Below are 14,580 nucleotides of genomic sequence, written 5' to 3'. Positions count from 1 at the left end.
TATTTTGATATGCTAAAACAAATCAATTTTCAACCTGGTATTGAAAAACAAACTTCCTTTCAGGGGCGCCTATGTGGCTCAGTTGGTTGAGCGACTGCCTTCGGCTCAGGTCATGATCCTGCAGTCCCGGGATTGAGTCCCGCATCGGGCTCCCTGCTCAGCAGGGAGTCTGCTTCTCCCTCTGACCCTCTCCCCTCTCATGCTCTCTAGCTCATTCTCTCTCTCAAATAAATAAATAAATAAATAAATAAAATCTTAAAAAAAAAAAGAAAAACAAACTTCCTTTCCAGAAGCCACCAAGAAAGGGACTTCTAAACAATGTACATAATTGCAGAGGTAAGATCCAAGATGCAAAAAAATGAATTAAAAAAATGAATAATGATATCAAACAATAATAATGTTTAACCTACGAGTTAAAAATAACCTGACAAAGCTAAAATAATGGAGTACAATTGATACAAAATGTAAAGAAGTGATTTGTTAAAGCTTTCTAAATTCTGTGTTATGCAGAAGAAGGATAAAGTTATTACCTAACATTAGGCTTTCTCAAATATGCATGTTAAAATATGAAGGACAGGGGAGCCTGGGTGGCCCAGTCAGCTAAGTGATGGCCTTCAGCTCAGGTCATGATCCCGGGGTCCTGGGATCAAGCCCCGCATCAGGCTCCTTGCTCAGCAGAGAGCCTGCTTCTCCTTCTGCCTGCTATTCCCCCTGCTTGTTCTCTCTCTCTCTCTGACAACTAAATAAATAAAATCTTTTTTAAAAATATGAAGGATAATCTCCAAAAGAATAGAAGTATCATGTATATACTGAAAATGACAAGGAAGTAAATGGAATAAATAGAAACACCAGATTCAGAACAAAAATTAGAAAGGATAAAATCTATACAATAAGATGACAGAAATAAATGAAAACATACGAGTAATTGCAATCAGTGTTAAGGGAATAGATTCTCAAGTATAAAAACAGAAAACATCCAGCAATATATTTTTCATAAGAGACAACATGGAAAGGTTGAAAATAAAAGTTGGAAAAAGTTATATCAAGTAAATACAAACCCAAAGAAATGTATAAATATCTTAAATATTTGATATCATTATATCAAGATAAAAGATTAAATTCACTGGAAGGATGTAACAACTCTAAGTAGGAGACATTAGTCAACTAAATCATGAGAGTGAAAACCTTTAATACACAACTCAGTAAGTGATTGAGTGTACAGAAAAGAATCAATAAGAATATAAACGATTTTCACAACATAATGAACAAGTTTGATCTAAAGAACATGTAGATATTTATGAATGAAAGTATACACATTCCTTTAAACATACATGGAAAATTTACAAATATTGACTACACATTTATTAGGTGATATGGTATGATGCAACAAATTTCAAAGGAGTAATGTCATAAAGACTATATTTGTTAAACACAATATAATTAAATTGGAATTAGAAAACAAAAAGATAATTTAATAAGACCCCATATATTTAAAAAATTTAAAAACATGATTCTGAAAAAATTCTTATGTCAAAAAAGAAATAAAAATTAAAACTTAAAATTACTTAGAGCTGAATCATAATAAAAACACTGTATAGCAAATTTTGAGCTATCAGTATAGTGATGTTTAGAAGGAAATACACAACCTTATTTGTATATGTTAGAAAAAAGAAAAGCAAACAGGAAAGAGTTAATCATCCAAGAAGTCAGAAATATAACAGAGAATAACTCAGTGATGTAGAAGAAAGACATTCATGGAAATAGTAGGAATTGATGAAAGAGAACACCAAAGAAACATTCTATTGAAATAAAAAGTATTCGTGAAAATAAGCATATTGAAGTTTGTGCAGATAATTATAAAGATCAATATTGATCATATTAGCTCATTCTACTTAGGCTTTACAATTTTTTTTAAAGATTTTATTTATTTATTTGAGACTGAGAGAGTGAAAAAGAGAGAAATCACGAGTAGGGGGGAGGGGTAGAGGGAGAAACAGACTCCCCACGGAACAGGGAGCCCGATAAGGGACAAGATCCCAGGACCCTGGGATCATGACCTAAGCTGAAACTAAGAGTTCTCCACTTAACTGACTGAGTCATCCAGGCGCCCCAGATAATTTAGAGTTTTATCATCAAACTGAATATCTGATGTCTTTCTACTCCTGAGTGTACACTTGAACAACAGTGTTATATTATTACACCAAAATAAGTTTACAAAAATGTGCATAGTAGCCCTGATTTATGATAAGCAAAAACGGGAAACAACTCAAATGACATTTGAGGGGAAAATGGATGCATAAATTGTATTATGTATTTAACGCAACCAATATGACACCTGCTCTTTTCCTCAATGTAATTTTTTAATTTACATGTTTATTTTATTCATTGAAAAACTAATATGTGGTCATAAAGCACAACTGGAAAAACACAGAACCCAGAGCACTCATAGTCTCATAACACAAACAATCATGATTAACATGGGTTTCCTTCAGTTGTTTAAAAACATAGTTTCCCCAGCTTTAAACATGGTTAGATTACATTTTTGCTTATAATTTTTACCTTAGCTTTTTATTTTGAGAACCTCATATCATATTCTTTTCCATGCACGATATAGTTTTTATTTTATTATCTATTCTTTGGAATTATAATTTTAAATTATAATTAATGTCTCCTAAGTAATACATCAATTTATTTAATAATTATGCCACAGTTGGGACTGTTGGATTTTTGCAAATTTTTACGATAATTTTCCATAGATACTTGTTTCTCCATAAACTGGTTTCTGTGCTTAGAAAGGATTTTAGGATACATTTTCCTAAGCAGGCACTAGGTCAGTGTTAACTATCGCAAGGATTATACCAATTTATTACCCATCTCATGGAACATTGGTGTTGGGTTAGCAAGCAGGACCACGCTGTTAGAAAACATAAAATTGCGGTTTTGATGTTACTTCTAGTCTGCATGAATGATACCACCCTCCATCCTGTCGCGCAAGTCTGAAATCTGGGAGAGGCTGAGAGCCTTGCATGTCCCTCTTTCCCATACATAACCCCATACTACATCTTACTGCTTTCACCTCTACCTATTTCTTATTCTCTCCACTTCTTTCCAATTTCACAATAACTCTCTTGTCTCATCTGAACCACCATCCTCTTTTAAAAACTTTTATTTAATTATGAAACATAAAAATAATAGTGAAAAACGCAAAGTATAATATACACCCTGTGTACCTACCATCCAATTCTATCAAATTCGTACATTTTCACCGATGCTGTGTCAAATGTTTTTAATAACACATTACAAGAATTATTGAAGCCCTGTGTTCCTCTACCTGATCCCCTTCCCTTCTCTTCTTCCATGTTATCCTGAATTTTCTACATTTTATTCCTAGACTTCTTTCTAAATATGCCTTTATACATCAATCTTGCAGAACGTTGTTTTGCACATTTTCAAACTTCAGAGACAAGAGATTACTGGATGTGAGGGCGATCTGGCTGCGACATCTGTCACCCCATTGATGGCCAGGGTTGATTGGGCTGACCTGGTTGGTTAGGTGTGTGTCCCTTCCTCCTCACTGCTCCATATGCATCCCTCCCGAAGCTGCCTGCTGGCTGGAACATGACGACCTTCCCAGATAGAGGAGGACCGAGTTGCACTCCCCTCCCTGCTAGAAACTCGGAACAAGCTTTCAAGGTCCATTTGTAGGACAGTGTAGAGTAGTCAAGCTGCCGAAACTCTAGACACATCCAAATGAGGAGTTGCATGTGGCATTTTGCTTTTCTTTTTTTTTTTTTCAGTCCGCCTGTCTTAAAAAAAAGAGAGAGAGAGAGAGAGATTACAGTATCTATTTGGCAAGTTGCTTTTTTGCTCAGCATTATATTTTTGAGATTTAACCATATTGTGTAGCTCCAAATACTTATATGTATACTACATATATATATGTGTGTGTGTATATATATATATATATAATTTCATACAAATATACATTTATTTACTCATTGTCTCATTGGTGGATTTTAATCCTAAATCTTAATGCTAAAATTTTAATCCTAATTTTAATGCTAAATCCTGCAGAGCATTATTTTTTAAAACAAATTTTTGCTGTTACAACGAATACAGCAATGAATATCAGTGCATGTCTACCTATGCATATGGACAAGGGTTCTTCCAGGTTCATGGTGTGGGTCCAGGTATGGATTTGATGGGTTAAAGCTTATGTTTTACTTTATGAGGTTTCATTTGAAGGGTTGAAGCAACTTTACTAGATATGACCAAATTATTCTCTAAAGCTGCTGTACAAATGCATACTCACACCAGCAATGGGTGGGAGTTCATATTGCTCTTTCTCTTGCCACCACCATTGGTAGATCCTCCCCCTTTTTAAGTTGGTGTAGGTGCCATGATGTCTTGTTGTGACAGTAATTTGCATTTCTCTGATTTCCAGTGAATTTGAGTATTTCTCATGGATTTTTGGGGTATTTTTATTTGTTCTTCTTGAATTGCCCTTTCGTTATCTTGGCCCATTTTTATTGGGCTAATATCTATTTGCCTTGATTTGTAGGTGACTAAATCATTCATCCTTGACTTACAAAATTCTAATGTTCAATGGTGATTTACTCTCTTCTCAGACAATGTAGAAACTTAGAACATTGAAACTCCTGACATACATACAGTTGTGCATATTTTAAAATCCCAGATGTATGCTAAATCCTGCAGAGCATTATTTTTTATTATAGTATATAGTCAATATTTATCATACTTTACTACTCTTATTCACCATTTGTTTTTCATTCCATTCTACATTTCTGACCTATCATCTTGATTCATTTTCTTTTTTCCTTAATAACATCCTTTCCTAGTTCCTGAAAATTTGAGTCAGCTCTCACAAGCCAATATAAGCTAAATCCAATACTCCACTGGCTTCATTATTATATTTTCTGAGGTTCAATTATCCATGGATTCTTTCATTCAATCTTGATTGATAAAGGATTATACACTCATACACACTTAATACACCATTGAATTTTATTTGCCTTCCTTTTATTTAGAACTTTTGCATTGATAGTAATAATTTTGCATAATTTTCTTTCCTAGGACTGTCCTGTTGGATTTTGGTATCAAGGTCATAGCTATATAGGTCTTTCCAAGTCTAGAGATTTCATCTCGTTTCCTATTGTCCTTGTTGTTGTTTTCCAGTTTGCCAATTTGGGTTATTTTTGATGGACAGAAGTTTTCATTTTTGAAGCCAAATATGTTCATCTTTTTCCTTATAATTAATTTCCTTCACATCTAAACTTTGAAAGTACTCCTCAGACCTCACAAGTTAATGAATAGTCAATTATATTTTCTTCTGGTTTTTCTTAGCTTAAAAATATTTGGTATTTTAATTTCCATGGAATTAATTGTGATGCATGGGGTGGAAAGAAAGTATAAGTTGAAATTTTCAATGTTCTTAATCAGAACTTTAAAAAAATGATAAAAATGCTTGGATCTTTTTAATTTTAAAGATGAACTTTTAAAAACATACTAAAAACCGGGCACCTGGGTGGCTCAGTCAGTTAGGCATCTGCCTTCAGGTCAGATCATGATCCCAGGGTCCTGGGATCGAGCCCTCATTGGGCTTCATGCTCAGCAGGGAGTCTGCTTCTCCCTCTACCCCTCCCCTCTGCTCCTGATCTCTCTCTCTCTCATGCTCTCTCTCTCAAATAAATAAAATCTTTAAAAAAATAAAATAAAAATGTATTAAAAACCATTTTATGGATTTTTCACAATAAAACATGATTATTTTATGTTTAAACAAATTTTTTTCAGTTTTGAAATTAACTAACAACTCTGTATACATAAGCAATAAAATAAAATTTACAGGGGCATTTGGATGGCTCAGTTGAAGAGCTTGGGACTCTTAGTTTTGACTCAGGTCATGATCTCAGGGTGGTAAGATCTAGCCCCAAGCCACTCATGGGGCTCAGCGCTCAGGGTCAAATCTGCTCGAGATTCTCTCCCTCTCTGTCTTCCCTGTGCCCCTCCCCTCATGCGTGCTCTCTCTCTTCCCCTCTCTAAAATAAATAAATAAATAAAATCTTTTAAGTAAAATAAAATTTACAGATAATTAAAACATAGAATATGTGTTTGACTGGAATTAGTGAATATAAAATATAGATAATTCCTGAGTTAGTTATGATTTAATATCCCATGGGATGTGTTTGACTTACTAATTTTTCCCATATAATTTGCTTCAATTTATTGCAGGAAGGTTCTCTAGAGAAGTAGGTTTCCCCTCACAGATAAGAGGAATGACTACCAAAAAATAAGAACTTCTAAGAGAAATCTCATGAAAATGCTTTTCTCTGCACAATTCTATGAGTGCATTTTCCCTGCTAGCCTTCACTGAAAAGTTTCAATAGTGGAATATTAAATATTAAAATATTGGAATATATGAAGAATTGAAGTTTATAGTGTTCCAAAATGATCCTTTTGAATAATTATTAATTATGGGCTTATTTTTTCTTCTTCCACAAATGTGTGGGAATGTTGGGCAATATGCCCTTTCTCAAATTCAAATTTAAATCGTTTCATTCCATGTTATAGATTGCAAAACCAAATGTTAGTATTATTCACTTATTCACATCCCTCACAGAGCTTTCTGATTGGGGCTTAATTGAGACATACATACCTACCAAGCCAGGTCCTTGAATTGGACATAAGCCGGTGTAACACAACTTACGTTGGTAGGTCGGTATTGACCTCCAGCACAGTTAGTTGTGATCAATTTGTATTGTCCATCATATTTATTTAAGACCCAGTTTAGATTCATTCAGAGTGTAAGTCACTTTGAAGTCTGTCATGGCCACTAAACAGTCCTTTGCCTCTTACAGTGTTGCGTGTGATCTCTCCTGTAACCCCGGACAATGGATGTGTGTGCTGTCAAGTATCACTAGACTCCTGCTTACCAAAATGAATGAGCCCTCTGGCTCCTTGCAGTATCCCTAACGACCTTATCAATAATCTTTGTGATGTTCTACTTAACCTTTCTCTAATTTTTCAATGTCACTCATAAACAATGGAGCCAGAAGTATACATTGTGTCTGAAGAAGAATTGGATAACACCTGACTTTCTGTTTTTGTTTTATGAGAATTGTGTGGTAATATCCATTTATCTAGAGGTCAAGCTCTGACAAGGGCAGCCTCTGAAAACACAGCCGCTAACCACGAGAACCCTCCAATCAGCAACGAGCTATAAGGAAATTGCACCTTTGAATAAATAAGTCAAAAATCCTCCAAAGAATGAGCAAACCGAGGAGTGAGAGAATTGACTGTGTGGTAGAGGCCTTCATCTTTTCTTTCTGTCCCTTGGTGCATCTCTCTTGGAGTTCTCTTGTTTCCATTACCCCTGCCGTGTTCGGTGCCAGCCTAGCCCGTTGACAACATGTGGCTTTTCTTTCTTTCCTTAGTGCTACTGAAGGAGTTGAACATTTTTGAAAGGAAACATAATAAACACTAAGCAGGAAAAAAAAATTCGAAAAGATAAACAAAAGAAATGCAAACAGTCTGAAAAGAGCCAATTTTGTAAACTCTAGGTTCTGGAACTGAAGAAAGCCAAATGCTAGTCACAAAGTGATTGCTGCAGGCCTAGGCTTCTTTCCACCATCTCAGATTCCTTGTGTCTGATGGTCTTGTTCTAACCTGAAGGCCCACCTAAGTGATGGCTTCCCATTCCTCTTTGATGCCGTTCTCTCAAGAAAGAGTTTGGGCTCTGAACACTGTCACTCTAAGGTCTAGTGTGTCCTTGGGCAGAACCAATAATGGAATAGTTTAACCTCAAAAACAGAAAAACTTCCAGCACTTTCCTCATACGGTATATGAGTTATAGAGCAATAGCCACATCATTCATTCATCCTTCCCTTGTTCTCTTTTCTCTTTAGGAATAAGGTAAAGCCCCTCTTAGTCCTTTCTTGGACTGTTTAGGCAGTAAATTAGGAATGATTGATGACAATGGAAAGAGACAAGACATTTCCATGTAGAAATGAGGGGCAAAAATCCCCTTCCTGATGAAGCTCAGGGGGCATCCTTATACTGTAGGCCTCATTATAGTACACAGGGTAATAACTTTTATTCATGATGATTCTGCATCTTCCAGAGATGGTGAGAGTTGTGGTTCTCATCCGGGGGTGACTTTGCCCTCAAGAGACAGTTGGCATTGTCTGGAGACAGTTTTGATAGTCACCACTGAGGAGTTGCTATTGGCAACTAGTGAGGAGAGGGCCAAGGATGCTCTTCTACGTCCTCCAACACAACAAAGAATTACTGAGTAAAAAATGTCAGCAATGCCGAGGTTGACAAGCCCTGCATTAAGATCATAGAAAACGAATACACTGTTTTCTCAGAGACTGCGATTTAATTTTTTTTATTATTATGTTATGTTCACCATACATTACATCATTAGTTTTCGATGTAGTGTTTCATGATTCATTGTTTGCGTATAACACCCAGTGCTCCATTCAGTACGTGCCCTCTTTAATACCCATCACCAGGTTAATCCATCCCGCCGCCCCCTCCCCTCTAGAACCCACAGTTTGTTTCTCAGACTATGGACACTGAGAGACTGCGATTTAAAAATGATTATATATGTTACAGTTTTAAAGCCTGAAGGAGTAAGCTTTAGTATTTATATGTGTAGGAACTTGAGAGTACAATAAGTGATATGTCCCTTTATAATGAAAAAGAACCATCTTTGTCCTCCAAATGTCCATGAATATTTTATGGATCCAGGGACTATCTCTAGAAGTTTTGGAGGGGAACTTAGAGAAAGCAAAATGTGTCCAATTTATATAGTGTAACCAATTTATTGAGGGCAACGGGCATTTGGAGGGACAAACATGAACTCTTTGTACTTTTCTAATTACTTTTCCCTCAACTGGCTTGGGCATGGCTCCTTCAGAGGCAGCTGGTTCTGATTCATTCACTTCAGTTAGCTTTGGTTATTAGAATATTCTTTTGTTGGTATATGGTCTAGTCTTCTTCTCAGGTTCAAAGTAAACCTCTTCTCCCCTCTCTCAGTACTGCTTGGAAAACTCGTGTGTGTGTGTGTGTGTGTGTGTGTGTGTGTGTGTGTGTGTGTGTGTGTTGGAGAGTTGCAGAGAAAAAGCTAGTCTGATTTCTTCGCCCTCCTCTCTTCCAGGTACCAGCTCCTCTTTGCGGACTGTGGGGTCCGGATTGAGATGACGAGATAAAACTAAATAACTCCTATTTAACTGGACGAGATGTTCAGGCTCTCCTAGGTCCTAGTGGACCCCAGTTGATGGCCTCATGCTGCCCTCCTCTGATGGTCACTTCTTGGCTTTCTACTTCAGCAGTTCTGGCAAGACCACAGCCCACTAATTTCCCATGGCTGCCACAGCCAACTCCCTGGCAAGTGGACTGGTAGAGAAGCCACATTCCAGTCCTCCTGAAGGCTGGGGAGTTTGTAGAGACGGGGAGAAGGCAGTCCCAGTCCCCTCTGGAAGCAATACCTCACCAAACTCTCCTCACTTCCCCTTGCCCTGCTCAGCAGCATGTTGTGGGCGATGCTAGCCGCCCTCTGGCAGGCAGTGCTCCCACACAGACCCTGCCTCTCCCTAGGGCAGCCCTCCTACCTTCCGAAGGGATTTTGCTGCACTTCTTCCTTTCCTTCTGAAGCCTCTGTCTCTCTCTCCGGTCTCCCAGAAATTGTGACTGACTAGCTGGTTCTCTCTCCCCTGAGGTCCACACCCCCCATGGCACTCAAGGGAACTCCCAGATGTTTCCCTATCCCCTTGAAAGGTGGGAAATTCAAAGTGTCCACTCTGTCCCTAACATTTCTCCAAACTATCTGGCCATCAGATTTCCCGATGGGACTGTCAAGGACAGTCTTCTTTGCTCTGATGAGGGTAGGGAAGGGAAGCGTAAGACAGCCCCATATAGACAGACTCATGTCTAAACTCTCCATCAAACTTCTCTTCCCTCCCCAGTTCCCCTGGAAGAAGGGAGCAGGGGCAAAAAAAAAAAAAGAAAGAAAGAAAGAAAAGAAAAAAAGTCCTTGCTCCGCCTGCTCACATTTCTTTTTCATTATTTTCTGTTGACCCGGGTGGTAACTTTTTTTAAAATTAGAAGCTAAGAATTTAGTACCTTTCATCTTTGCGGTGGACATTTTCTAAAATGGTCATTCTCAATCTTGGAAGCATATTCATATTATCTAGAGAGCTTTCCAAAAAATAAATCAAATCAGAATACCTGGGGAGTGAGGCCCAGCTATTAGAAATGTTTAGTAGCCCCTTGTATGGCACGCTACATAAGAGGGCTGGGAAACTCTGCTCTAGAAACACAAGTGCCCAGTGGGCTAGGGGGAAAAAGATATCAATTCCTAGTTCATATTGCGCCCTGCCACAAAATGCAGAAGCCCAGGCACAGAGAGGCTAAGAAACTTGCTTCAGTTTACACAGCTAGTAATTTTCAGTGTAAAGACCTAAAACTGGAGCCTCAAAGCCCATGTTCTCTTTCAGTGTAGTAGTAAGGTTCCCGAGCCAGAGTGGCACATTTTATCTGTCCTTTCTTCCTCTTCCTTCTTCGTCTTCCACTGCTCAAGGGCCCCCTCAGCACCTTATGTAACAAGTGACCTGGAACTGGTTCAGGCAAGGACTGTTGAATACAGCTTCCCTTTGGACATCTAAGGTTCCCACTGCATCAGCAACAAGATCAATTCAGGAGGGGCAAACCAGGATTTCACTGACTTAATCAAACACCCACCCATTGTGTTCCCTGTGGAAGACCTGCCAGAGATGAAGAGGGTCAGGATGGCTGCTTTACTAAGCTTTAAGGAAGTTAAGGAAAATCACCATCATAAGTGACAAGGAAATGGAAGGGAAAGCCATAGTCTCTCATGGCTAAGCCATTACTTGGGGGCCAGCACAGCCTACCCCGTTAATTCTTTCCTCCTTCAAGACTCTGCTGAGGCAAACATCCTCACGGAAACCTTCCTTTATCTCCCCAGGCGTCTGAGTTAGGAGGACTTCCTCATTGCTCACAAGCACACTGGCTTATGTCCTGCACAGCCCTTACCACACTGCACTGCCTTATAAAGTATCTGCTTCTCTCTCCTTTTCACCAGACCATGAACTCCCTGGGGAAGAAGGATCATGCCCTTGACCTGTATCCTTAGCCTCTAGCACAGTCCCTGGCACAGAGAATATATTCAATTAATATTTCTGAATGACTGTCGATATTTAATTATTATAAAAATGGCAAAGGACATTAAGGGGGGTAGTAGCTTAAAATTTTGTACATCAGAAAAATGAGTCACAACTTAGACAAAGGTTAGATGACCCAAGCTGGAAAGTCATGAACTCTTTCTAGCTCCTTTTGACAGCTGGAAGTCAAACCTACCCTGGTGCTTAATTTCCAGTGTAGAGAGGACCAGAACAACTGGATAGACCCTGAAAGTGATCTAATCGGCGATGCTGATTCATTACTTGGTGCATCCACGGTCCCTATCACCAGAAGCCAAATAAAAGCCCTGTGCTTGGTGTTCCGTAGAGCAATTTTTATGTCCATAATTACAAATCAGGGGCATTTTAACATAACAAAAAACACTGACATGTTTATATATGTGCCATAAAATCATGGGTGTACCTTTTTTCAAGTGAAAATGTAAGACTCTATTAATATTTATTAGTCTGTACTTTGACAGTAACTTGAGCATGGATGAAATAGAACCTGCTGGTTAGTTGCTTTTTCGATAAATCTTTTTTTTAAGAGAGGGAGAGAGTGAGTGAGAGAGCAAGAGTGAGAAGGGGGAGAGGAAGAGGGAGAGAGAGAATTTTTTTTTAAATTTTATTTATTTGAGAGAATGAGAGAATGAGTGGCCTGATGTAGGACTCAATCCCAGGACCCTGAGACCATGACCTGAGCTGAAGGCAGACATTTAACCCACTGAGCCACCCAGGCGCCCCGGGAGAGAGAGAATCTTAAGCAGGCTCCACACTCAACACAGAACCCACTCAGGCCTCAGTCTCACAACCCTGAGGTCATGACCTGAGCTGAAATCGAGTCAGACGCTTAACCACCTGAGCCACCCAGGCGCCCCCAATAAATCTTTTTTGAGCTATGAATTTGTAAAAGGCTTTTCGGCAAGAAATGGGAGGGGGTTGATACGGGACACGTACTTGACCCTGACAGACCTTAACATCTATTTTAAGGAGAAAAAAAAAAAAAAAACCTGAAAAAAATAATGACAAACCATTCAAGAGCAAATGTATATAAATACATTTTACAGATGGAGAATGTGTAGATGTGAAGAGAAAGAGATGTGTAAGGGCTAAAGACCTGAAAAAGTGAGACATGAGCTGATTTTTCTTCTCTGTTATGCTTTCTAGTCACCCTGCCAAGCCAGGCTTGGAACAAAACTGTCAGTTTCTAGTCTTTCCTCTGAAAATGTGACTGCTTCATCAGCCTACAGGAATGGCTTATGGGTTCCAAATTAGAAAATATACCCACAGTTGATGCTTATTATTTGAGGACTCCATATCTATGAATTTGCCTCATTATTAAAATTTGTTTGTGACAGCAAAATCAATGCAGGGCTTTTGCGGTCATTCCAGACTTGGGCAGAGCCCCGAAAAACTTGGGCGTGCAGGCGGCATACCTTTCCAGCTGAGGTCAGACAAGGCTAAGCTCTACCTTGTTTCAGCTCTCAGACGGTAAACAAGTGCCCTTTTCACAGAGTACAGATACACCATTTTTGTGCTTTTGGGGGAAGGGGGCTAATTTTGCTATTTAAAATGGTTCCCGTGAAATGTTGTTCAGTTAGATAAGCTTACTAGGTTTCACTCAGGTGTCAGTTCTAATGATGATGGCCCTGAGCTCAAAGTTCATGAGTCAACAATACATAAATAAGGTATCTTTAAACAGAAACCCACATAAAACAAGGTTATACATTGATCATTTGACAAAAATGTTGAGTGCAGGGGATCACAGGATCCAAACTCCGTATTTCCACCGGGAGCTAGGGTTCAGTATTGTAAATCCACCCTCCCTCCTCTCTCCTTCGGGATTTGCCCTGGCCACCGCGCTGGAGGGCCCAATTCGGCTGGGTCAGGCGCTTGTAGGGCTTGAGCAGGCGCCCGGAGCCCGGAGTGGGCGCCTCCGGCGCCATGCGCAGAGCGGCCGGCAGGTGGCGCCCAGCGGCGGGCTCCTTCCCCGCGTGGTGCGGGCCAGGTGCACTGGACGCCGCGGAGCTAACCACAGCGGCAGTGCAGGCGGCCCCCGGTCCCCCACCTCTTCCGCGCAGCGCTCGCGACAAGTACGCAGTGGGAGGGCGGACGCGGGCGGCGGGGCCAGCTGCGTCCCGAGCTCGGGCACCGCCGCCTGCTTCTCTGGAAGCGCCTGGGAGCCCCGCCGCGCGGAGTCCGAAGTCGGCCACCATGGAGGCGCAGGCGCAAGGTGAGTGGTCGCCCGTCGCCCTGAGGGTCGCGTCCTGGCGCGCAGAGAGGCGCTTTCCTGGCACCGCGTAACTTTGCTCTCGGACGGAGCGGATGGGTGCCATCTGCACACGGCCGCAACTCCGCTCCTACCCGAGCCTGCGGGATAATCCCTGCTCCCCAAACTCAGGATTTGCTGTGTGGCTGGAGCCAGTGAAGATGCTAAGTGGGGAGGTCCCTCGGCTGGAAATGCGCCCACAGAGTGCTCGACTTCTTTTCCCAGCCCCCCGCGTTTTCCCATCCTCGCGGGTGCCCGAAGGACCTGTTGTGCTGGGTCCGGAATCCGCGAGGCGTTCCCGTTGCCCTTGGGGGAACAGGGAGGGAGCGCGGCTCCTCAAGGCCTGAGCGGTGGGCTGGCGTCCGGTGCCAAGTTCGGGCTGGGCGGCGCGCGCGGGAGCGGTGGCTCCCGGAGACCCGGGGCCCCCGGCTGCGCTGGGGCCTCGCGGAGCCAGGACTTGCCTTCCGAGGCAGGAGAGCGTTACCCGCCCGGGGATCTCCAGCGATAGACGCGTGTGTCCCGCTTTCCCAGGGCTGGGAGAGACCTCTGCCTCCCCCGGGCGGGGCGCGCAGGGTCCCCGGCCGCGGTCTGGCCGCCTCGCTCCCCGCTACCGGGGTCGCCCGCTGTAGGAGCCCGTGGCGGCGGCGTCACCAAGGGCAGCCTCGTGTCTTGGGGTCACACTCAGACCAGGGGTAGGGAGTCCGTATGGAACTGTGCCCATTAAAAAAATTAAAAAAATAAAGGTAAGAAGAGGTTCAAGACCCTTTCCTGAATGAGAGCGATTTGGTGGGTGCTTGGGCCTGGGCTGAAGCCACCCAACAGGTTTGCTGCCAGGATTACAGTCGTCTGAACAGTACGAACCATCCTGCTGTGTTCCATCAGCCAAGATCCTGTCCATAAAGCTGCTGCTGCCAGTATTTTTTATTCCCCATTATCTAATTAGGAAAGGAGAATTCAACCAAGGGTGGGGGTTGCTGATCAGATTCAAAGGCAGGGGTTGGGTTGAAGGCCTTCTCTCCTGACCTGAAGCAGGTGGGAACAACACTGGAGCTTTCCAACCTGCCTTGCAGATTAGAATTATTTGTAGTGTTA

The 14,580-nt window shown here is 41.4% G+C and overlaps 1 protein-coding gene across 1 annotated transcript in view; it reads left to right on the top strand.

Annotated features, from left to right (window-relative positions):
• The first annotated feature begins 13,376 nt into the window (after positions 1–13,376).
• TPD52L1 (TPD52 like 1) overlaps positions 13,377–14,580 on the top strand; it is a 97,062-nt gene continuing 95,858 nt past the window's right edge. Inside the window, exon 1 of the mRNA XM_028117023.2 lies at positions 13,377–13,452. Within this exon, the coding sequence (XP_027972824.1) occupies positions 13,434–13,452 (19 nt within the window). The 5' untranslated portion in view covers positions 13,377–13,433. The remainder of the gene's footprint in view (positions 13,453–14,580) is intronic.

Source organism: Eumetopias jubatus, unplaced genomic scaffold (assembly GCF_037043125.1).
Source record: "Eumetopias jubatus isolate StellerSeaLion01/CBP00866 unplaced genomic scaffold, mEumJub1_p1.0 scaffold_6, whole genome shotgun sequence".
Lineage (NCBI taxonomy): Eukaryota > Metazoa > Chordata > Mammalia > Carnivora > Otariidae > Eumetopias > Eumetopias jubatus.
This window is presented reverse-complemented; position numbering and strand designations above follow the sequence as displayed.